Raw genomic sequence first — 25,164 nt, 5'->3', positions numbered from 1 at the left:
GTGTTGCGTAGTAACAACCCAGGAGGTCACCTATAGGTGTGTACTGGTAATGCCCGAGTGTAAGCAGGGAGGGTGGTCCACCTCAGGGGCCTGCTTAAAGAGAAGAATCTAACTGAAAACAGAAAAAAGGGAAGATAAAGAAAGGAAAGAGTGGGGAGGAAGAGAGTTAGTGAGTGTATGCCCCCCACAGACTTTGGTCAAATTAAGAAAGAAAAATGACAAAGCTCCCAAACTGGATGAGTTAGGGAAAGCAGTGAATAGTTAAACCATGGTTCCCATACTTTTCAAAATTTGGATTCTGAGTCATTGAGAACACTTGACAACTTCTCACTGAGTAGCTTCCTTCTTTTTCATTGCATCCAAATAATGGATTCTAAGCAGACGTATTGTACCGTCATTGAGTTCTTGACAAAGCAGGGGTTCAGGTTGTCCTATAGCCACAGAAGGCTGCATAATGTTTATAGGGTTGACACCTATGATGAAGAAGTTTAAAGAAGGGGAAAGAGGTCATACCACGCAGTGGGAGACTATCAACTGCAACTGCTGACACAAAATGGAAGAATCAATTTACATGGACACGCAAGTCAGAGGCTGTGAGCTTGAAGCACAACTGGACTGTGGTCACAATGCCATGCAGAAGATGGTGGAAGTTTTACGGTATCAGAAAGTGTGTTCAAAGTGGATACCTCAGCAGTTTACATCAGATATGAAGGAGAAAAGGACGGAAGTCTCCTCTGAACTGCTGGAAGCAAATCAAGTCAATGAACACACATTTTTTGCCAATCTGGTGACAGAGAATAAAACGTGGAAATAGCTTTATGATCCACAAACAAAGAAATCAGTCCATGGAATAGTTTCACACCTATTGCCCAAAGCCTAAGAAGTTCAAGAGCCAGCGATCAGCACAGAAAGTCATGGCGACTGTTTTTTGGAATGTCAACAGCGTCATTCCCCTTGATTCTCTGGAACATGGCCACACCGTAACCAGCAAAAAGTACATTGAGGCACTTAAGAATCTGAAAACAATCCACATTCACCATGACAATATGCGACCACACACATTTTTGGCAAAAACAAATCAGGCAATCTGCAAATTCCGCTAGTCAGTGGTCCCCCATCCATTGTACAACCTAGATTTAGTGCCCTTTGACTTCCATTTGTTCAATCTAAAGGACAGTGTTCGGGGACAAAGATTTGATGACACAGTTGAAGTGAAAGTGGCTGTAAAGAAGTGGGTACAACAGTGCACACCTGAATTTTTCCAAAGAAGGTCCGAGAGTTGGGTTCAATGATGGCACCAATGCACTGCTTATGATGAGATTAAGTTGAGTAGTATCTTTGTATAGACATGTACCAGCATGAGAACTCTGAACAACCTATGTAAGTTAAGAATAAAGTTACGCCCACTTTTGCATTACTTTTGGTACAGCCCTCATAGGTAAAGGCATTGCATGAAAAAAGGTGCAAAAAGCACAAATCCATAGCAATCAGATTTCAGTTTATTCAGTCATAGAGGAATTCCAATGAATTGCTCTACATTAATGCACTTTGCACATTATTCCTTGTCTTATATGTCAGTCAGAAAATTTGTAAACTTAAACTACACTACCTTCAATTCTATACTAAGGTAATGAATAAATGATAAGTTACAGGCAGAGCAACATTTGGGGAAAATACCCGATTATTTAAGCCTAGTTATTTCAGTTTTGTTTGGTGGCTAAGTTAAATCATAATGTGGGTTAAACATCTAGAGTATGGCGGTGGTAAGGCATATCCAATGAAACATTGAGAAATAGAAAAACTGAGAAATACAGGAAGCTGTGGGGCGACTCAACCCACTGTTACCTACATCAAAATCAAATGATTCATTTTTAATAAAAAAGACTTTTACATTCTTTCCATCCTCACAAATAACTTTGACATCGTGAAAATATGGCAAAACTGTGTCCCTTCTTGTCACTAGGTACATAAAAAATCCATAAAGCACCTTTCACACGGGCGGTCTGATCGGGTCCCCTTGTCTGTTTTTCAGGTGGACCCGATCAGACCCTCCATTTTCCTCTATGGGATATAAATGGACTTGTGTACGTTTACACCCGGTTGCCTCCGATCCTATCTGGCAAAAATAAATGGAAGGGATCCGTTTCCCTCTGTCTGCCCAGATCAGATCAGAGGAGAGTTGGGTGTAAATGGACAGCACAGTGGCTAAATGGTTAGCACTTCCGCCTGGCAGTACAATGTCGTTGGTTCGAATCCCAGCGACGGCACCACCTGCCTGCAGTTTGCATGTTCTCCCTGTGCCTGCATGGGTTTCCTCCAGGTACTCCGGTTTCCTCCCACACTCCAAAGACATGCTGGTAGGTTAATTGGATCCTGTCTAAATTGGCCCTAGTATGCGTATGTATGAATGTGAGTTAGGGACCTTAGATTGTATGCCCCTTGAGGGTTAGGGACTGATGTGAATGTACAATATATATATGTTTAAAACGCTGCGTAAAATGTACGGCGCTATATAAGTACCTGAAATAAACTGCCCATACAGCACAGCAGGCTGTGTCTGTGTCTGCTCTGTTTATGTAAAGAGCATACGGACCTGTCATCTGGCTGCTTCGCTCAGCTCAGCAGGGATTCAGCAGACAGATCCCCTCCTGAGCAAAACCGGATCCAGCCCATGTAAAAGGGGCCTTAAAAAAGATTTTTTACAATTCTGAACACTTGTTCACTACAGACAGAAATAACATTTTCTGAATATGTATACATAATATCTATATAATCTCTTTAGTAATGTTTAACTACTTGTGTGATGGATCCATTAAGACAATACTTCAGAAAGTACTGTGTAACACAATGTAAACAGACTAGTAACTGAAAAATTATAGCATCTAGAAAATATGATCTTGTTATATGAATTTTATTTAGTCGCAAACTGACCACAGTTGGTTAAAATATAGGAAAATTTGTACCCCAAGTATTTAAATACAAATGACCAATCAGGTACTTACTTGTTTGTTGTGTGCAGTATTTGATGTACTTGAAGGAGTAGACTGTGACAAAGCTACACTGCTACTTTTCCCCATCTGGTAAAAAGATAAAGAAATTTAGTGCAGAAAGTATATTCCAGAAAAACATCTGACTAAAATTCTAGCAACCAAACAGTGCAACATCCTAACTATTGTAAAAAAAAGAAAAAAAAAAAAGACATAAGCATTCCAAAAGATTTTAGTTGTGTAGATGTAATTTCATATACAAGGTTCTCAGTAACATTGCTGCTCTTGTTGCAGACGAATTCTGACTATTCTGTAAAGGAGGGGCATCAGACCATGCTGTTCTCCATTTGTTTTAAAAGTACACCAAAATATTATTTGCCTTAGAAAAGTCTCTCTCAACCAGGGTTCCTCGAGACGTTGTTAGGAAGTTCTTGGGCAGTAACAGATTGATCTCCCACCTACAGTGATCATCACTTACAATGATCATCAAAGTCAGGGGCTTCTTCTACATGGACACTACTATTAGGAGATACCACCACTAGTGTTAGGGGATACCACAATTTTCACTATCAGAATGTTTCTGTTATTATTGTTCATTGTATTTCAAGATCAGTTCTGAAAATAATATTGTCATATACAGCAAGTGGGTGTTAAAAATAAAATGTTTTGCAAATACATACAGTACTCACACCACCTTCTCTTTTATTTAAAACTTTCAAAAATGATTAAAGTAAATGTACCATGACCTGCAAGATAATCGTATTTATCAACTTCCTACAGACCTAAACATTTTTTCAAGGGTTCCTCCAGGGTAAAAAGGTTGAAAAGGCTGCCTTAGAAAATATGACTGAAATATAATCAGCTCCTAAGGTTCCATGTACACTGGGCATTTAATAACGATGAGCTGTGTAAAGTCACATAAAGTAGCGTTTAGTCGCTTTTTTCGCATTGGCGTTTTTTAGTGTTTTTTTAGTGTATTTTTTTTTTTACCAAAAAATATTTTTTTTTGCTCAAAAAAAGTCCAAAAACACCGGTTTGCTGCAAATTAACACGTTTTTCAGCGTTAGAGCATTTTTACAGCTAAAACACTCCTCTAGTAGCCCACTAGTTCTGGGGTTTTTTTACCAGCCAAAAAACGTTGATTACAGTCTGTGTGTATGGACACATAGGATAACATGCTGGGGAGTTTACTGGCTATAGAAACAAATGTCAAAAGCCAACAACAGCAGCTGTAAAAATGTCCAGTGTGCAGGAGGAGTAAATTTGGTAGTTTTTCTGCTGCTGGGAACTGGCTTTTCCAACTGACCACACAGGAGATATTCTGATTATCTGTTTGAAAACCTAGAGTCTAGTAAAGAGTCCTATTCCTATGACATCTATTTAGGCCTTGTTAATAGACAGAAAAACTACTTCAATAGTTACAACAGGCAATGAATACCTTCAGACTTTGTAGTATGCCCACTCCGCCTAAAGCAAGCAAAACTTATCCACTTCCAACATCTAACACGTTCCTGAAATTTCATCTTATCTAGTCACATCAACAGGACAGATGTACTGTAAATTAGACAACACCTATGCAGAATATTCAAAACAATAAAATTGTATTTAACCACTTGCCCTCCTGAGGATTTACCCCCCTTCCTGACCAGGCCATTTTTTGCGTTATGGTGCTGCGTTATTTAACTGACAATTGCACGGTCATGCAACGCTGCACCCAAATGAAATTTACGTCCTTTTTTTCCCCACGAATTGAGCTTTCTTTCGGAGATTTTTGATCGGCTGTGTTTTTTATTTTTTGCGCTATAAAAAAAAAAAAAAAGACCGACAATTTTGAGAAAAAAACAATATTTTTGACTTTTTGCTATTAAACATGTCCAGTAAAAAAAATTTTAAACATCTAATTTAGTCATAAATATAGGCCAAAATGTATTTGGCTACATGTCTTTGCTAAAAAAAAATTCCAATACGTGTAAATTAATTGGTTTACGTGAAAGTTATAGCGTTTACATTTTTTATTTTTACAAGTAATGGCGGCAATCAGCGACTTATAGTGGGACTGCGGCGGACAGTCTGACACTGGAGGGAACTGACTTGGTGTTACTGACATCCCTAGTGACACCAATACAGTGATCATTGCTAAAAAAAAAAAAAGCACTGGACACTGTACTAAAGCACTGAGCAGGAAGGGGTTAACACGAGAGGCGATCAAAGGGTTAACTGTGTGCTGGGTGTGTTTTACTATGGGGCCGTATCTGTGTGCTTCACTGTAAGCACACTGCTTTGGATGGCTTTGCTGTGCACAGCCATCCAAAGCAGTGTGCCTAAGCAGACAGGAAGGAGAACAAAACAGTTCTCCTTCCATGTCAGAGATGCTCGGTAATCACCAGGCGCCGGTGGGTAATCACTGGCCGGGACCTGGTGATTGACGGCCACGAATGGTGACGCGGGTAGGGCGCGCGCACCCCCTACCCGGAAATGCAAAATCACATATATACACATGATTTTGCGCACCCGTGCCACCCTGTAGCAGTATTTCTGTTATAGGGCACTTGGGAAGCGGTAAATAACAGTTACATGAAAATTTTCCATAGATTAAATATATTTTTTACATGTATCTAAGCCAGATTTTCTCAGCCTAGGTGCATTGGCACCATGAGAGGCCATCTGTGTTTACCAGGGGTGCCGCAGCACCCCAGAAAGGCTGCCAGATCAAGCTCCCACTCCCATCGAGCTCCGCTGAACTGTACATTTCCACAGTGGGAACTTTATCAGGACAATAAGTGCAGAGCAATGGAATGGGGAGTCCTGATCCAGTACCCAACAGTGCTGGTGCAGAAACAGTACTGCAGTTTTTAAAAAGGTTGTATGTATTTGTGTATATATGTAGTATGTGTGTGTGATTATCTCTCTCTCTATATATAGATAGATAGATAGATAGATAGATAGATAGATAGATAGTTCCAAAGGTAGCCACAGCACTATATGTTTGAGATAAATGCCCAGGTGCTCACCCACAAAGAAATCCGTATAAAATCCAAAACTGGTTTAGAGGCAGAGGAGGAAGATGTTTCGATGAAGCTCAATCCATCTTTCCCAAGACACTACATCACAGAAGTGAACAGACTAATAAACCCAGAGTCCCGCCCACCAACAACTCTTGTGAGTATTCATTACCTGTTGACCGTTGACAATAAAAACATTGCTGTTTTTGATCCTCCTCTGCAAGACCGGTGAGTGCCTCTAGACCAGTTTTGGAGAGATATATGAGTGTGTGTGTATCTGTGTGTGTCTCCTAACTTGGATTGCTTTTCAAGGCATATGTTGCCTCTTCACCAGCTGTTTAAACCCCCTAAATGCAGCACCACCATGCAGCAACCATGTGCAATGCATGCAGCTGAGGAGTGGTTGCAGTATGGCCCTTGATGGGATGTATAATTCCTACTGTGGCCACAGCATGTGTATGACCCCAGACGCTGTCTCTGTGGCTAAAAGGGGAGTAGTTAGGGGGTTGTAAAAAAAAAGCAGTTCAACCACAAGATTTTACTACCCCCCAACCTCGCGTGTGAATGCACCTTTAGACTTGGTTCACATCTGTACTGCTGTGTGCTGAGTGTAGGTCAGCCCATTTATTTCAGTGGGTTGCCCTTCTCGCAAAAACAGAATGGCACCACAGTGAACCGGCACTGTGCAGTTTGGCACACATGAAAATTTCCTGCATTTGCCAATGTATGTGGGTGCCTTAAGAATTAATGGCACCCCCCATGCATCTGCTAAAGAGCAGCACGTTTGTCTGCATGTTGGGAAAGCGTGCAATTTTGTATTGTAAACCTAGCCTTAGCCTGGGGTGCCTCAAGACTGAAAATACTTTTAAAGGATGCCACGATTGAAAAAAAAGGCAATGAACACTGACCTGGCAATGAACCAGTCATTCGATAACAATTTCCCTTGTACAATAGTAAAATAAAATGGGTATCCTAACAAATTAAGAGTATATATGACCAGAACACATTTTTCCCAAAGGAGCATCATTATAAAGATGCAACATATCAGAACCTTGCAAGACCCCTTAATAACTGTCCCTCAATCAACGTAAAAGATATTATTTAAATCAAGAGTAAACCAGAGTAAATTCAATGTAATGCAATGTAATTTAGTGAAAGTTAAGCTTTTGTTTTTCAGATGACTTTTTCTTTCTTATTTAAAGCTTCTTATATAGAGAATCCTTACGTGATTATTTGATGTGTTCCAGGCAATAGAAGGACATCATTATGAAATCATGACTAATTTACTACTGTATTTCCAATTAGTTTAGCATTGTTTTTAAACACTGTTGCTTAAAAAGAAAATTGTCATATATTCTTCAATGTGGTCAGACAGTAACATCCATATGGTTGCTGGAGCACCCATAACTGTAACAGTTACAGTGTGACTTGAATATGTCTATCAACCTACCTGTCTTGACATGGAGCTGTTTGGTGGATCTGGCACAGGAGATATAAGGTTGGTGGTGCTCTTTTTATGAACACTGTTCATACCAGGCATTTTAGTGATTTTGCAGGCCTTACTGCTTGCACTTGAGTTTTTACGCTTTTTACCCTCTGATTTGTCAAAGGGAAGAGGCAGCGAGGACACTGCATTGTGAACTGCCAGTGTATGCTCCCCAGGATGATGTACAAGGGAAGACACTGACAGGCTTGAGTCAATACTGCTAACAACCATACTCATGTGTTTTATAGAGTCTGTTGAGCTACCAGACAAAGAAGTCCTTCCTGGTGATTCCAGTTTGGCACTAATTGGGCTTGTTCCATTGTTTGCATTGTGCACGGACACACTATTAAAGGAAGAAGTCGCCTGATAAGAGTTTATTGTCGCATTAGAGTTCAATACGCAGTTTTTCTTGTGGGACCCTGAAAACGTAGATGAGGATGACGTCTGCAAAGGTAATGATGAGGAAGAGGTGGAAGAAGGCGTCTGAGGCTTTTTCTTTTTGTTACTTGAAGGCTCATCACTCCGTGAAGACAGGTCTTTTGCTTTTGACGATTTGCCTGCTTTAGATTTTGACGGTTTGTGTGATGGTGACGGGCTGGTGGTCGGCACTGGGGAGACGGCAGAAGGGGCTTTGAAAGTGGAGTCCATGATATTTAGCGTTGTCGTGACATGGGGGAATGCTGTGGTGTGTGACGCAACAGAGTTTGTGTCAGACGATGAAACAAAGGATGTACTGGACAAGATATAAGAGGAGGTGGTTCTGGAATTAGTGGGTGGGGAGGGTAGGTACACTGAACTTGGGCTGCTGAAGGGCTGCAGAACAGATGCAGGAAAAGGACTGCCGATATGCGCTGCTGGAGAAGGCATTGGACTATCCGCAGCTGGAGGAATTTTTCTTTGAAAAAAAAAACAGGAAAAAGATTTACAGCTTAACAATTCATGCATTGTTAATATACAAATTATCAACATTGGATACCAAGGTTCACATTGTAAGCACTGCCCTAGATTTCCATATTGTAAATTATACTGTATGTATACTATAATGGTTTAGTGTCAAACTTAATTTGAACTAGTTTACATTTACCCTAACAAAGTAGTATTAAACCCAAAAGCAAACAATTACTACCAACTCTTAAATGTGGTGTCAGCATTAGTTTTATTTTTTGCCTTTCTTTCTTTTATATTTTCACCTGGTGATGTACCCAGTAAGGCTCGCCATACACTATACAATTTTCTTTAGAAAATTGCTTTATATTTACCAAAAACCATATAATATGAGGTCAAACCTAAACAACACTTTCAGCTATATCCAATTAGGCGGGCCCTTGCACTACACAGTTGAAGGTAAATCTAAAGAAAATTGGGCAGAAATTGGACAGAAAATTGTTTAGTGTATGGCCAGCCTAAGTCTGTTGTTTTTCAACAGAACACACTGTCCTGCAGATTTTGCAGTTATAGGGTTGAGAAAACAATTTAACACTGACAGGGGTGCATCCAATGGACAGCTTTTATTCATAGTTACATAGTTAGTCTGGCTGAAAAAAGACCATCCAGTTCAACCATTACAAAAATAAAAAAAAAAAGTTATAATCCTACACCCACAGATCCAGTTGATCCAGAGGAAGGCAAAAAAAAACAACCCAGCAAAGCATAATCCAATTTTCTCCTGCAGGGAAAAACATTCCTTCCTGATCCCCCGAAAGGCAATTGGATATTCCCTGGATCAACTTTACCTATAAATGTTAGTATCCAGTTATATTCTGTGTATCTAAGAAAGAATCCAGGCCTTTTTTAAAGCAATCCACTGAGCTGGCAAGAACCAACTCTTGAGGGAGTCTATTCTACATTTTCACAGCTTTCGCTGTGAAGAAACCTTTCCGTGTTTGGAGATTAAATTTCTTTTCCTCCAGATGTAAAGAATGACCTCAGGGTGAATAGCTCTACACCGAGTTCACTATATAAACCACTGATGTATTTATACATGTTGATCATATCCCCCATAGTCTCCTCTTTTCAAGAGAGAATAAATTCAGTTCCTCTAATCTTTCCTCATAGCTGAGCTCCTCCAAGCCTCTTATCAGTTTGGTTGCCCCTCTCTGTACTTTCTCTAGTTCCCCAATGTTCTTTTTGTGAATTGGTGCCCAAAACTGAACTGCATATTCCAGATGAGGTGTTACTAATGATTTGTACAGGGATACTATGAAACCTCTCTCTCTGGAGTCTATACCTCTTTTAATACAAGAGAGGATTTTGCTCGCTTTAGAAACCGCAGCTTGGCATTGCATGCCACTATAAAGCTTGTGATCTACCAGAACTCCCAGATCCTTCTCCACCATTGATTCCCCCAGTTGTACCCCCCTAGTGTGTATGATGCATGCATAGTCTTAGCCCCCAAGTGCATAACCTTACATTTATCAACATTAAACCTCATTTGCCACATAGTTGCCCAATTAAACAGAGCACTGAGGTCTGCTTGTAAGTTGGAGACATCCTGTGAGGACGTTATTCCACTGTACAGCTTGGTGTCATCTGCAAAGACTGAAATGGGATTTTTAATTCCAGACCCTATATTATTTATAAATATATTAAAAAGTAAGGGTCCCAACACTGAACCTTGGGGTACACCACTAACAACCCTAGACCATTCAGAGTATGAATCATTAACCACTACTCTCTGAATACGGTTCTTTAGCCAGTTTTCTATCCATTTACATACGGATTTTTCCAAGCCTGTAGACTTTACCTTACACGAGCCGTGTGTGGGGAACTCTGTCAAACGCTTTTGCAAAATCCAGGTATACCATGTCCACTTCCACCCCTCTGTCCAAGGTTTTGCTCACCTCCTCATAAAAAGAAATCAGATTTGCTTGACAACTTCTGTCTTTCAAGAATCCATGCTATCTGTTGCTTAAAATATTTTCTTTCCAGCAAGAACTCATCTATGTGGTCTTTTATTAAACTCTCCAGTATCTTACCAACTACAGAAGTGAAACTAACAGGTCTATAATTACTTGGTAAAGATTTTAACCCCTTTTTAAATATTTTTGGATCATATCAACTGTGAGCCAATGTGGATCATCTGGGGCTGTGTCAATACCATGCCCATTATGGACAGGAGCTCCCCCGTGCTCCTTTGTATACACAGAGCTGAAGAAGGTAGTTAATAAATTTGCCTTCTCTTTGTCCTCAGTCACCCACTCTAGGATATTTTGTAAAGGGCCTACATGCTCGGACCGAACCTTTTTACTATTAATATATTTGAAGAATTTTTGGTGGTTGGTCCTGCTATTTTATGCAATCTGTCAATCGGTTTAAATTTTTACGGCCTTTATTTCCTTTTTGCATATTCTGTTATATTCCTTGTAATGTTTAAATGATGATGATGAGTCTTTTTAAAGAACTCCCATTATGTGTTGTGTTCATTGACGACAATATTCCCTCCCAGTCTAAGTCTTGGAGAGCAGCTCTCAACCTTGAAAAATTAGCGTTCTTAAAATTGAGCGTTTCTATTTTACTTGTATGTGCTCGCTGTTTACAGCTAACAATAAATGAAATCATGTTATGATCACTGCTCTTCAGATGTACTTTTATATGGACATTCGTAATAAGCTCTGCATGGTTTGAGATTACCAGCTCCAGCACAGCATCATTCCTAGTTGGGGCCTCTATGAACTGTACCATAAAATTGTCCTGTAGTAGGTTTCAAAAAGTTTGCCCTTTAAGCGTTCCTGCAGTACCATTATTCCCAGTCAATTTTTGGGTAGTTAAAATCCCCCATTATTATCACTGTTCCAGCCCTTGCAGCCCTATCGATATGTGCAAGGAGCTGAGTCTCCACCTCCTCATTAACAATGGGAGGCCTATAACAAACTCCAGTGATTACCTTTGTAGTACGCACCCCCATGTGCAGTTTCACCCATAATGCTTCAGCCTAATCACACTCTCCATCAACTAGGTCCTCTATCACACTCGCTCTGAGATCACTTCTCACATAGAGACAGACACCACCACCTTTCCTATTTACCCTGTCTCTCTGAAAGAGAACATAGCCAGGAATATTAATGGACCAGTCATGTGAAGAATGAAGCCAAGATTCAGCAATACCAATTAAATCATAGTTCTCTTCATGCACCAAAACTTCCAACTCACCTGTTTTGCCTGGCAGACTTCTGGCATTGGTGAACAAGCACTTTAATTCATTGACACCTTGTTCACACGTATTTTGCAAATTTTTATTTTCATACAAATGGTATCAATTCCACTGGTTGTTTGTAACATGGGAACCTTCTTATCTGCCATAGCCCTCCTCCCATCTTTCCCCATTCCACCCACCAATAAGTACTGACCCCTGTCTGATCTAACTACATCATTACAATCTAATTCTCCCTCCCCCCTCGATCCTAGTTTAAATACTCCTCCAGCCTTCCCATAAACCTCTCCCCCAGCATAGCAGACCCCCTTCCATTTAGGTGCAAACCATCTCTAGCATATAGGCTGCACCCCAATGAAAAGTTGACCCAGTGCTCAGGAAACCCAAATCCTTCCCTCTTACACCAGGTCTTTAGCCATGCATTGAGTTCTCTAATCTCCCTCTGTCTTTTCTGAGTTGCGCATGGCACAGGTAATATTTCAGAGAATATCACCATGGAGGTCTTTCCCTTCAACTTGCAGCCTAGTTCTTTAACCTCTTGCCGACCGCGCATAGCCGAATGACGGCTTCACCGCGGCCGGCCAGTTCTGAGTGGACGTCATATGACGTCCTCCCAGAACGCGCTCTCCTGCGCGCCGCAGGGGGCGCGCACCCGGCGATCTCCGTGATCGCTGTGTCCTACGGACACAGCTGATCACGTGATGTGGTGAAAGGCCGATCCCACCGGCCTTTTACCACGTGATCAGCGGTGTCCAATGACACGCTGATCACAGGGAAATGCAAGTGCCGGTTCTCGGCTGCACTTTCCTCACGCTGTCAGATCGTGAGGAAAGTACTGCCGAGAACCGGCAGTTGTCAGAGCGGGGATCGGCACCGATCATCAGGGCACTGATGATCAGTGCCCTGATGATCGGTGCCCAGCAGTGACACCCGCAAGTTCCGCCCAGCAGTGTGCCCACTAGCCCCGCCCACCCGTTCCCAGCAGTGTGCCCAGCAGTGCCCCCACCTGTGCCCAGCAGTGCACCCACCTGTGCCACTCTGCAGTGCCACCTACCTGTGCCCAGAAGTGCCACCTACATGTGCCCAGCAGTGCCACCCACCTGTGCCCACCCACCTGTGCCCACCAGTGCCACCCACCTGTGCCCACCAGTGCCACCCACCTGTGCCCACCCACCAGTGCTGCCCACCAGTGCCACCCACCAGTGCCCAGGGGTTGTGCCAGTCAGTGCCGCCAGTCAGTGCCCAGAAGTGATGCCAGTCAGTGCCGTCTATCAGTACCCATCATCAGTGTCACCTATCAGTGCCGCCTATCAGTGCTGCATATCAGTGCCGCCTATCCGTGACCCCTAATTAGTGCTGTCTATCAGTGCCACCTATCCGTGCCACCTCATTAGTACTGCCTATCAGTGCCCTTTAGTGCTGCCTATCAGTGCCCATCAGTGCCGCCTATCAGTGCCCATCAGTGCCGCCTCATCAACGCAAATCAGTGAAGGAGAAAAAATACCTGTTTGAAAAATTTTATAAAAGAAACAAATAAACTTTTTTTTTTCAAATTTTTTGCACTTTTTTTAATTTATAGCGCAAAAAGTAAAGCGCCCAGTGGCGATTAAATACCACCAAAAGAAAGCTCTATTTGTGAGAAAAAAATGATCAAAATTTCATATGGGTACAATGTTGCATGACCGCGCAATTGTCAATCAAAGTGCGGTAGCGCTGAAAGCTGAAAATTGGCCTGGTAAGGAAGGGGGTATAAGTGCCTGGTAGGCAAGTGGTTAAATTGATTCTTAAGGAGCCTCCACCTTCCATGCATTGGTTCCAACATGGACCAAGACAGCTGGGCCATGCCCAGCCCCTCCCAGTAATTTATCAACCCGGTCCACCACATGCCGAACCCTGGCACCAGAAAATCATTCGGGTGAGGTGATCCTGGTGATAAATTATTCTATCGGTCCTTTTGATTATAGAATCCCCTACTACCACCAGTTGTCCATTTATGTGAAACCTTTATCTCAAAAACAACAAAACTGTTGCTGTAGCTTCTTGAGCTCTGGAAGGTTTTACCACCTTCATGACCAGACCATTTTTGCTATTTTGCACTGTGCTACTTTAACTGGTAATTGCGCAGTTATTCAATGCTGTACCCAAATTAAACTTATATAATTTTTTTCTCACAAATAGAGCTTTCTTTTGGTGGTATTTGATCACCACTGGGTTTTTAATTTTTTATTATAGAAACGAAAAACATGATAATAGAAAAAAAATACAATATCGGTTTACTTTCTGCTATAAAACTAATCCAAATAAAAAAAATTAAAAAGTCTAATTTCTTCATAAATTTAGGCCAAAAGGTATTCTGCTCAATGTCTTTTGTACAAAAAAATCCCTATAAATGTATATTGATTGGTTTGTATGAAAGTTGTAGCGTCTACAAACTATAGTGTATATATATATATATATATATATATATATATATATATATATATACTGGAATTTTTATTTATTTTTATACTTGTAATGGCACCGATCAGTGACTTCTAATGGGACTGTGTTAGTGCGGCTAAAACCTGCTGACAAAATCCCTCTGTGTCCAATTATTAACTATTTTTAAACCTTATGCTGCTAGCATTAGTAAATAGAGAGGAAGGTATATTGTATTTACTTGTTTTAAACTTTTTTTTTCACCTTTCTTCAGTTACTTCCTGGTTTCCAGGCCTATGTATATGATGCCATACATCCCAGGAGTCCTCAGGAGGGGAAGAGGGGCTATCTCAGCTAAGCACACTTTTCTGCCTGCAAGTCTGAGCTAAGGGAAATGGATTTCATTAAGTACCGTATTTTTCGCTCCATAAGATGCACTTTTTTCCCCCTAAAAAAGGGGGGAAAATGTCAGTGCGTCTTATGGAGCGAATATAAAGCGGCCGGTCCGGTATTTCTGCCGCCACCATGTCAGAATACCGGGCCGGCCGCTCAGCTGTTCTCTCCTGCAGGGCCTTACCTGGCGCTGCAGTCTTCCCGCGCTGGCTTCTGTGACAGCTGGGTGCCCACTGCGCATGTGCTGCGCTTTGTGGATGAGTGTCTTCTGGGACACATGACAGGTCCCAGAAGGCGCCGGGCCATTCACAAAGCGCAGCGCTTCTCGCGCATGCGCAGTGGGCACCCGGCTGTCACAGAAGCCGGCCCGGGAAGAAGAGGGAAGGACAACTCCGCAGAAGTGGGAGCGGGTACCTGTCAAATTCAGGTACCCACTCCCCCTCCCTCCCCAAAGGTCAGCAGTCTCTGGTCATTCCCTGCACTGTCTGCAGTCTCTGGTCATTCCCTGCACTGTCAGCAGTCTCTGGTCAGCCCCTGCACTGTCTGCATTCTCTGGTCATCCCCTGCACTGCCAGCAGTCTCTGGTCATCCCCTGCACTGTCAGCAGTCTCTGGTCATCCCCTGCACTGTCTGCAGTCTCTGGTCATCCCCTGCACTGTCTGCAGTCTCTGGTCATCCCCTGCACTGTCTGCAGTCTCTGGTCATCCCCTGCACTGTCAGCAGTCTCTGGTCATCCCCTGCACTGTCAGCAGTCTCTGGTCATCCCCTGCACTGTCAGCAGTCTCTGGTCATCCCCTGCACTGTCCGCAGTCTCTGGTCATCCCCTGCACTGTCAGCAGTCTCTGGTCATCCCCTGCACTGTCAGCAGTCTCTGGTCATCCCCTGAACTGTCAGCAGTCTCTGGTCATCCCCTGAACTGTCAGCGGTCTCTGGTCATCCCCTGCACTGTCTGCAGTCTCTGGTCATCCCCTGCACTGTCTGCAGTCTCTGGTCATCCCCTGCACTGTCTGCAGTCTCTGGTCATTCCCTGCACTGTCTGCAGTCTCTGGTCATTCCCTGCACTGTCCGCAGTCTCTGGTCATCCCCTGCACTGTCCGCAGTCTCTGGTAATTCCCTGCACTGTCCGCAGTCTCTGGTCATTCCCTGCACTGTCTGCAGTCTCTGGTCATTCCCTGCACTGTCTGCAGTCTCTGGTCATTCCCTGCACTGTCCGCAGTCTCTGGTCATTCCCTGCACTGTGTCCGCAGTCTCTGGTCATCTCCTGTACTGTCCGCAGACTCTGGTCATCTGTACTATGTCCGCAATCTCTGGCCATCTCCTGTACTGTGTCCGCAGTCTCTGGTCATCCCTGTACTGTCTGCAGTCTCTGGTCATCTCCTGTACTGTGTCCGCAGTCTCTGGCCATCTCCTGTACTGTGTCCGCAGTCTCTGGCCATCTCCTGTACTGTGTCCGCAGTCTCTGGCCATCCCCTGTACTGTGTCCGCAGTCTCTGGTCATCTCCTGTACTGTGTCCGCAGTCTCTGGTCATCCCCTGTACTGTGTCTGCAGTCCATTGGTTCAGAATATTTTTTTCTTGTTTTTCGCCTCTAAAACCTAGGTGCGTCTTATGGTCAGGTGCGTCTTATGGAGCGAAAAATACGGTAAATGCTACATGAATCATCTGCCCTTACCCAAGACCGCCATGGCCAGAAATTATTTGTGTGTGTGTTTTTCAAAGTGATTTCTCAACAAAATACAGCATGGAGCGCCATGCATGGATGGAGGAGTTTGCGGTGAATGTTAAAAATGATTTAAAAAGGTTTTTTGGTTTGTGAATGCAGTATAGGTCCACTTTAAAAAGCTGGTGTATGGCTTCAATTTGCTAGTGTAACCAAATCTGCGACTACATCTAACACTACCATTCCCCCAGACTGGCAATGCTGCTGCACAAAAGGTGTCTGTGTTGCTCCTTCATCAAGTGTGTAGGCACTATAATACAGGAGGTATGTTACTGACCAGGTAAAAAAAAAGGAAAAAAGCCTAATAAAAAATAAAGAAAACTAATGCAGCCATCACATCTCATGATTAGTAAGCTGCAATATTTTTGGTTTTGGATTTAATAACACTTCAAAACAAAAAAAGGATTTTGAAAAGAATTATTTCCTTAGCCACTTCAATACAGGGCAATTTTACCCCCTTCCTACCCAGGCCAATTTTCAGCTTTCAGCACTCTCACTGTTTGAATGAAAATTCATGCAACACTGTACCCAAACTAAATTTTCATCATTTTATTCACACAACTAGAGCATTTTGGTGGTATTTAATCACTACTGGGTTTTTTATTTTTTTGTTAAATCAATAAAAAAAGACTGAAAATTAAAAAAAAAAAAAGAACAAGTTTTTCTTTGTTTATGTTATAAAATTTTGCAAATAATTGTTCTTCATAAATATAGGCCAAAATGTATACTGCTACACTTCTTTGGTGAAAATAACGCAAATTAGTGTATATTATTACGTCTGTATAGTCCACAAACTATGGTATATATCAGAAAATCGATCAATCCTGCTGCTCTGACAGCCTATCACATTTCCTGAGGCCCAAAAATGTCAGGACAGTACAGACATCTTGCAAATGACCCCTTTTTGGAAAGTAGACAGTCTGTGGTATTTAGTAAAAGGCATGGCGAGTTTTTTGAAGTTTTAATTTTTTGTCACCAGTGCAGTACCGTGTTATCATATATCTGTGTGACTTGTGACAGAATGGGAAAAAAAAAATCTATATATATATATATAAATATATATATATATTTTTTTTTTTATAAAACACTGTGACCATAATAATATAATGATACCATAATATCATTGTACTACTCAAGCATTTAACTGAATGAAATAGATTTGTTCAGTGTTTTTTGTTGTGATTGGCCACAGCTAATCAGATGACACAGATGGGCTGTGACTAGCCCTGTACCATGTGATCGCTGTGACCAATCACAGCTAGCAACACAATTGTAATACAGATCGGTCATCAAATGTGTCCGATGGACAGATCTTACTGGAGTGTGGACCCACGGGCACGAGGTGGCGATCCAGGAGGTTGTTATATGATGCCCACCCTGATCGACGAAAGTCCCGCCCAGCCATCATTTTGCTATTGGCCAGGCGGGAACTGGTTAAAGTGACACTGCTAAAAAATGTAGAATAGAAAAAAAAAGATCTGTATGTAAAGATGAACTACTATACTTACCTGTTTATCTGCTTATACTGCCAGTACTCACTCCCCTGTAGAGAAACAGTGCCCAGGGGATCCTTTAATTTGACACACTTTTTTTTTCTTTTTACCACCAGCTCCTATGTCACTGCAGGATACAGTAGTAACATACCCAGTGCTTCCTTGTATGGAAGACATGTGACCTACTCCCACAATGCAATGCTCACACCTGAGCACACTATTGCCCGGACCAAATATTGTCAACTGATGGAGATAGTGTCATTAACATGTAGCTCACACAGGGTTTGTCTCCTAGAGCAGCGGTTCTCAACCTGGGGGTCGCGACCCCTTTGGGGGTCGAACGACGCTTCCACAGGGTTCGCCTAAGACCATCGGAAAACACATATTTCCGATGGTCTTAGGAACCGAGACACCGCTCCTCGCCGCCGCCGCCGTCTCCAGGTGTGGGCGGGATGACATGCCGCCCCTGTCATCTGGACACACCTCGAGATCAATCATCGCCTGTGATTGGCCGCCGGCACTGTAGCTCAGGAGAGGCACACAGGCGGCCAATCACCGGCAAAGAGGTGGAGCTTGGAGAGGAGGAGCTGAGCGGCACCGCGAAGATCGAGCGAGTGAAGAGGAGGAGAGCGGCCGGAGAAGGAAGACATCTGACAGGTAAGTGTTGGTACCATGGGAGAGGGAGGGAACGAGCGAGCCCAGGCTGGAGCAGGGGTCTGCAAGGTAAGTATCATTGGTGTCAGTGGGAATAGTGCCCCATCATTGGTGTCACTAATACCAATGATGGGGCACTATTCCTCCCACTGACACCAACGATGGGACACTATTCCTCCCACTGACACCAACGATGGGACACTATTCCTCCCACTGACACCAATGATGGGGCACTATTCCTCCCACTGACACCAACGATGGGACACTATTCCTCCCACTGACACCAACGATGGGACACTATTCCCCCCACTGACACCAACGATGAGGCACGATTCCTCCCCCAAATGACACCAACGATGGGGCACGATTCCTCCCCCCACTGACACCAACGATGGGGCACAATTCCTCCCCCCACTGACACCAAGGATGGGGCACAATTCCTCCCCCCACTGACACCAAGGCTGGGGCAGTATTCCTCCCCCCACTGACACCAAGGATGGGGCACTATTCCTCCCCCCACTGACACCAAGGATGGGGCACTATTCCTCCCCCCACTGACACCAAGGATGGGGCACTATTCCTCCCCCCACTGACACCAAGGATGGGGCACTATTCCTCCCCCCACTGACACCAAGGATGGGGCAGTATTCCTCCCCCCACTGACATCAAGGATGGGGCTCTATTCCTCCTCCCACTTATACCAATGATGGGGCACTATTCCTCCCACTGATACCAATGATGGGACACTATTCCCCCCCCACTGATACCAATGATGGGGCACTATTCCTCCCACTGATACCAATGATGGGGCACTATTCCTCCCACTGACACCAATGATGGGGCACTATTCGTCACACTGATACCAATGATGGGACACTATTCCCCCCCACTGATACCAATCATGGGGCACTATTCCTCCCACTGACACCAATGATGGGGCACTATTCCTCCCACTGATACCAATGATGGGACACTATTCCTCCCACTGATACCAATGATGGGACACTATTCCTCCCACTGACACCAATGATGGGACACTATTCCTCACACTGACACCAATGATGGGGCACTATTCCTCCCACTGATACCAATGATGGGGCACTATTCCTCCCACTGACACCAATAACGAGGCACTATTCCTCCCACTGACACCAATGACGGGGCACTATTCCTCCCACTGACACCAATGACGGGGCACTATTCCTCCCACTGATACCAATGACGGGGCACTATTCCTCCCACTGACACCAATGACGGGGCACTATTCCTCCCACTGACACCAATGACGGGGCACTATTCCTCCCACTGATACCAATGACGGGGCACTATTCCTCCCACTGACACCAATGACGTGGCACTATTCCTCCCACTGACACCAATGACGGGGCACTATTCCTCCCACTGACACCAATGACGGGGCACTATTCCTCCCACTGATACCAATGACGGGGCACTATTCCTCCCACTGACACCAATGACGGGGCACTATTCCTCCCACTGACACCAATGACGGGGCACTATTCCTCCCACTGATACCAATGACGGGGCACTATTCCTCCCACTGACACCAATGACGTGGCACTATTCCTCCTACTGCAAAATTACAGTTATGAAGTAGCAAGGAAAATAATTTTATGGTTGGGGGTCACCGCAACATGAGGAACTGTATTAAGGGGTCGCGGCGTTAGAAAGGTTGAGAACCACTGTCCTAGAGAAATAAAGTGATAGGGAAGTGCACGGAAGGTCAGTTTAAGTGGGTCAGTAGTGCGGTTAGTAAGAGACTGCCACTTTACCCTGAAATTTCAGCACTTCTTGACAGTGCTGACACTTTTGTGCTTGCCCACCTCTCCCTATCTCCTGCACATTCTTATTGGCCAGTAAGCCAGCCCATCAGTGTTAAAATAATAGGTAGCATGTAAACTTCAATAGTACCCAACCAGTCAGGGAATAGCTCACCAGAACAACCTGGTAACCAAGTAAAGCAGGAAGTACTGCACTATCTTGGGTGCCTGCACTTTATACCTATTGGCAGCCTTTGGTTTTCTTATAGCGACAATCTCACATTCATACACCATTCTGCTTCTTTTAATTAGAATTGATATATATGATAGAATCTAAGTGTCTTTGGATGTACATTTCTGCTAGGCAAGTAAAGAAATAGCAAAAATAAATAATCTGCATACTTACTTCCACATCTGTGAATTCAAGTGTTTTTCCACCATGGAATTTAACGCAAACCGAAATCGATCCCACCTTCTATCAAACACATAGTACCCTCGTCCCATTAAGCGGCTCCCAAATGAGCAGAACTACAAACAAAATTGCAACACGAAGAATTGTTATGCCTGATGTGTCATCTACAAGATAATGTTGTTAAATAAAATCCATTATATAACAAGTTAACTATGTCCAACTACTGCTAAACATTTTTAAGGTAAGTTTTAGACAATATTATTATACTATGGACATGGACCACATAACTGGATGAGTGAATCAAAATTAACAATCCATCTTGTTCAAAGGCAAATTTGATTTAATAGTTTAAAAAAAAAAAAAAAAAACTTCATGCTACACTATTTTTGCATAATCCATCAGCCAAACTTTGAAATTGTCAGACAAAGCGTTAGAATCTTTTTTTATTACATAAATAAATCTGTTCCTGAAAGGGTAACTTCAGGTTCACAAGATCTATATTTCTGTTCTGGATCTGCTTAATTTAAGCGTTGATACACTTTGGAGCTATATTGCCGCCATTTTCTCAGAATGCGCTATATTTGTATATTGAGCCATTAAACAGGAACTATGCTTCAAAAAATTCAGCATATGAATAGGTATGCATACCGGTTATACAAAGAGTACACAATAGAAGTTTGTACCATGCATCATATTAGCAAAATGTTTATAAGAATAAAATCAAATTTTTTCATTTGCAATTCCAAATAACAGTCTAATCAATTACACCTTATACAAAAATATTTACATATCACATGTGAAAAAAAAAATAAAGGAGGTAATATAGTCCTAATGGACAAAACTTATTATGAGAAAGAGGTCAAACATCAACTAAATGACTAGACTACATATTTACTTTTAGATCATAATCCATTTCCAGGTCTAATTCAGACACTAAATAAAAAACTTGAATTGGCAAAGGAAGAAGGACTTTTAACCAAACGTGAGTTTGAATACCTCCAAATCAATGAGTTCAATGTACCCACCTTCTATATAATCCCCAAAATTCCTAAAAATCTTCAAAACCCACCCGGAAGAATTTTTGTCTCCGCGGTGAAGGGCCCAATGGAAAGAATAGGTGGTTACTTGGACTCTATGCTTAAGGACATGGTAAACAAACTTAAATCATATGTCCAAGATACCTGTGACGTATTAGCTAAAATAGATTAACTTAAAATACAGGAGGACTGTTGGCTAGTGGGGGTGGACGTTGAATCTCTATATACTTCAATTCCCCACTACTGGGATTTGAGAGCAGTAGAGACATTCTTGACCCTTGATTACCCTGAATGTGGACCACAAATGAATTTATAGTTGAATTATTAACATTTACATTGAAAAATAACTTCTTCTCCTTCCTTAATAAACATTATCAACAGATAAGAGGTACCTCTATGGGGCAATCCTGGGCATCGGCTTATGCCTGCCTCCACTTAAGTCAATGGGAGGAAGAAGAGGTGTACACATACCTGATATACCGGAGCCACGTAAAAACGTGGCTAAGATACATCGATGATGTGTTAATGATTTGGAAGGGAGACATATCAGAACTAAAAGACTATGTCATATTTGAATGAAAATGAAAGGCATATTGATCTAACCTATACATTTGATCAAATTCAAATTTAATTTTTGGATCAGAGCATTTGCGTGAAAGAAGGAACATTATCGACTAAGACTTATAGAACCTTATAATTACCAGCAAGACGTGGAGATTTTGATCGTATATTACTAAAAAAGGAAAAAAACTGGATATACAAATTACAGACCTTATTCCCACTAAAGTTAAATGTAGAAATGAACCTCCAAGTTTTCTTGGAGGCTTAATTCGATTTAACTGTACCAAGTTTTTAATGATTTTTCATCATTGAATATATATTATTATTCTTTAGTTACAGCATATGAAGTGACCCTTTGTGGGTAAAAGGAGGCTTTTTGTTGATCATTATTAAGATCTCTGAGAATAAATTGAATTGAAGAAGTTTTTTTTTTAGTGATTTGTAGTTATCTAGTTCCATGTCACTTTATAGTAATTGGATTCTTCTGTGTTACAGAAGCCATCAACTTGTTCTATTTATAATCACTATACATGATAAGTATATTACCTTTTATAATTTGAAAAAACAAATATTTAAGCAATATCAGTTACTGTAGCAAAGGTAAACACTTGACTTTGTCCCTTTAAGAAGAGAAAGCAGGGCAAAGTTAAAGTGATGACTATGGACGTTTAAGTGATCACCAATGCTGTCTGACGTCCAGATGAAGCTATGCTACTTCCTAGCAAAAAGCGTTGACATCATACGTCATGTGACTCCGTGCTTACTAAGGGGATACTCCATGTTGGATAGTGGTGGCCTCCTAACACATCGAAGGACTGCGGGACATGCTACACGTGCTACGGACGTGGAACAGAGGCTATCATATACCCCAGATACCCATACAATTGGAATTATTTACCTTTTTATTTACAGTTACATGTGGCATCAGCCACGACATATCCCTTTGTATGGTTATATTTAGGCGTCCGGACGCAATCGTTTTGATTATCTGTTTATGTTTTGTCTTGTCTGTTTGCCTGCATTATATGTATGTCTATATATGTTTTAAGCTAGCCAATGATTGGCACTTACACTTATTTTTGATTAAGGATTTATACTCAAACTAATAATATGCTATACCAGTCCTTACATTTTGTCTTCAAAAGTAACCACTTTACCCTTCTATGGGGATTCGTTTTTGAGATAGGCTTTATGGGTTACGAAGACAGCACCTAACTTTGGTGAAGGTATACTGGGTTTACAAGCTTTAATTACCCTCTTACTGAGCTTTTGTTATGGGCCACTAATCCTGTCCGGCAAATTCTGCAATAGTGTCTTAAGACAGAATGTTCACTCACTATCCTAATTTGAGTTCTGAGTAATATGCTGCATTCACAGGTGCACACTTCTCCATAAGTCATCATTCGAATGACAGTAGGAGGTGTAACTTGCTCTCTTCCCTGCTTTTTGCATTACAGATCACATTCATTACTTCCATGTCAGGTTTGGATTTCAGACTGGTGGAAGTGAGAAACTTCTTACTACTATTTTTTTTTCACATTAGGCCTTTTGTATGTGAAAATCAGCAAGCAAGGTGTTTCAGAATTACCAGCAGATATATTCCAGAATAACAAAATTATTAATAAAAGGGATCGTGTTAAGCTGGCCATACATGTGGATCGAAATTTGGCCAGTTCAGCGGAACCATCCAAATTTTGATCCATGTGTAGCCCTCACTATTCAACAGAAGCCAGTTGTTAAACCTGCTTCTGTCTAACAGTCATGAGTGAAAACCAGTATTCGATCAGAGTATGCAGCCAATGGGCGGCAGCGCTGAAAACTGTATTCTGATGATGGGGAAGTCCTGGAAAGGATTTCCCCATCCATGAATTCTGGTTTCGTTTTTTTTTGTTCAGTTAGCTGGCTCAATTAAAAAACTGAGCCATTAAAAGTGGTGAAGATATTTGAGCAAATGTGCACATATCAAAAAGATATTCTGCTTATGTTTTTTTAAGCTGTCCCCAACGTTCTACTATCAAATGCTGAAGGCATGCTGAAGTGGGCAATAGAGGCTCTGGCTTTTGACTGTAGAAAGACAAGTGATAGTGCGCTTAGCATCAAGAGTTGTGTGTTAATCTTGCTTTGAAGAGGTTCATTTTTAAATCCAAGTATGATGCCTGACTTAGGTTATAACTTATAACTGATATTCTCTTAGGTTATAACTTTGCACCAATTTCATAATTTCAGTCATTTATGGTTCCCCTACATATTATCCTATTATATAGGACAAATCTGGACTATACATGTAAAATAAAAACAGATGCATACCGCAAGAGGCTTAGGATGATGCCCAGAGTAGTAACAGTCTAGTTTTTCTGTATCTTCTGCACCTTCAGCTTCACCTTCATCACTAGAGAGCCGACTAGCCAGATCCCCTGTCACAGAATTTACAGCAGGCTCAGGCACAAACCCACTATGGTTTGAAGAACTTGTGCTGTTGAGGCTATTTGCAGAAGATGGTCTAGAAATATTGAAAATTCATAATTACATTTGTAATTCACACATATGGTATTTCACATCCAAAAATAGGTCCCCAAAACACTGTTCACTCCATGCTATTATGGCTTGTCTGTAGAAAGCCATAATAGTGCACAATGAAAACCTGTGGCTTTGTGTAATGCAGGCTTGTTCCACCTGCTGGCTGGTATACAATTTTGGGCAATTTTTAGACATTTTGCCAAGGAACCCCTGAAGAAATCCCCTAAAGGCACCCTGGATGAAAAAGGCTGGTATAAGCAATCGATGCGGTTTGCAAATTTTCTTCTCTCACAGCCCGTATGGGCAGCAATTTAAACTTGTCAGATGTAAATAATAGAGGTAATCCCAGGAGGTGTACCTTCACTTTTTACAAAGGAGCTGAAGTCCTGGAATTCAGCTTGAAGACAATTTCTGGGATCAGGGAATAAACATGTCTCATTCTCGTCCCTCAGGTTTTCACTTCACAACAAACTCAGCTCTGTTCCAACTGTCTGTACGAGCTTCTGTCCCAGCTCTCCCCACACTAACATGATCAGGAGGAGAGTTACATGATC

The 25,164-nt window shown here is 42.1% G+C and overlaps 1 protein-coding gene across 1 annotated transcript in view; it reads right to left on the bottom strand.

Moving 5' to 3' along the window:
- The window catches only part of ATXN7L1 (ataxin 7 like 1), a 169,308-nt gene that overhangs the window by 7,420 nt on the left and 136,724 nt on the right, over positions 1-25,164 (bottom strand). Inside the window, exons 8-11 of the mRNA XM_089685307.1 lie at positions 24,401-24,593; positions 20,490-20,611; positions 7,440-8,370; positions 3,003-3,077 (exon numbers count right to left, since the gene is read on the bottom strand). Coding sequence (XP_089541433.1) covers positions 3,003-3,077; positions 7,440-8,370; positions 20,490-20,611; positions 24,401-24,593 — 1,321 coding nt within the window. The remainder of the gene's footprint in view (positions 1-3,002; positions 3,078-7,439; positions 8,371-20,489; positions 20,612-24,400; positions 24,594-25,164) is intronic.

The sequence above is a fragment of the Staurois parvus genome, unplaced genomic scaffold (genome assembly GCF_062004578.1).
Source record: "Staurois parvus isolate SC_StPar_1 unplaced genomic scaffold, SC_StPar_1.0 ptg000019l, whole genome shotgun sequence".
Lineage (NCBI taxonomy): Eukaryota > Metazoa > Chordata > Amphibia > Anura > Ranidae > Staurois > Staurois parvus.
Note: the sequence above shows the minus strand (reverse complement) of the source record. Positions and strands in the feature narration are given on the sequence as shown.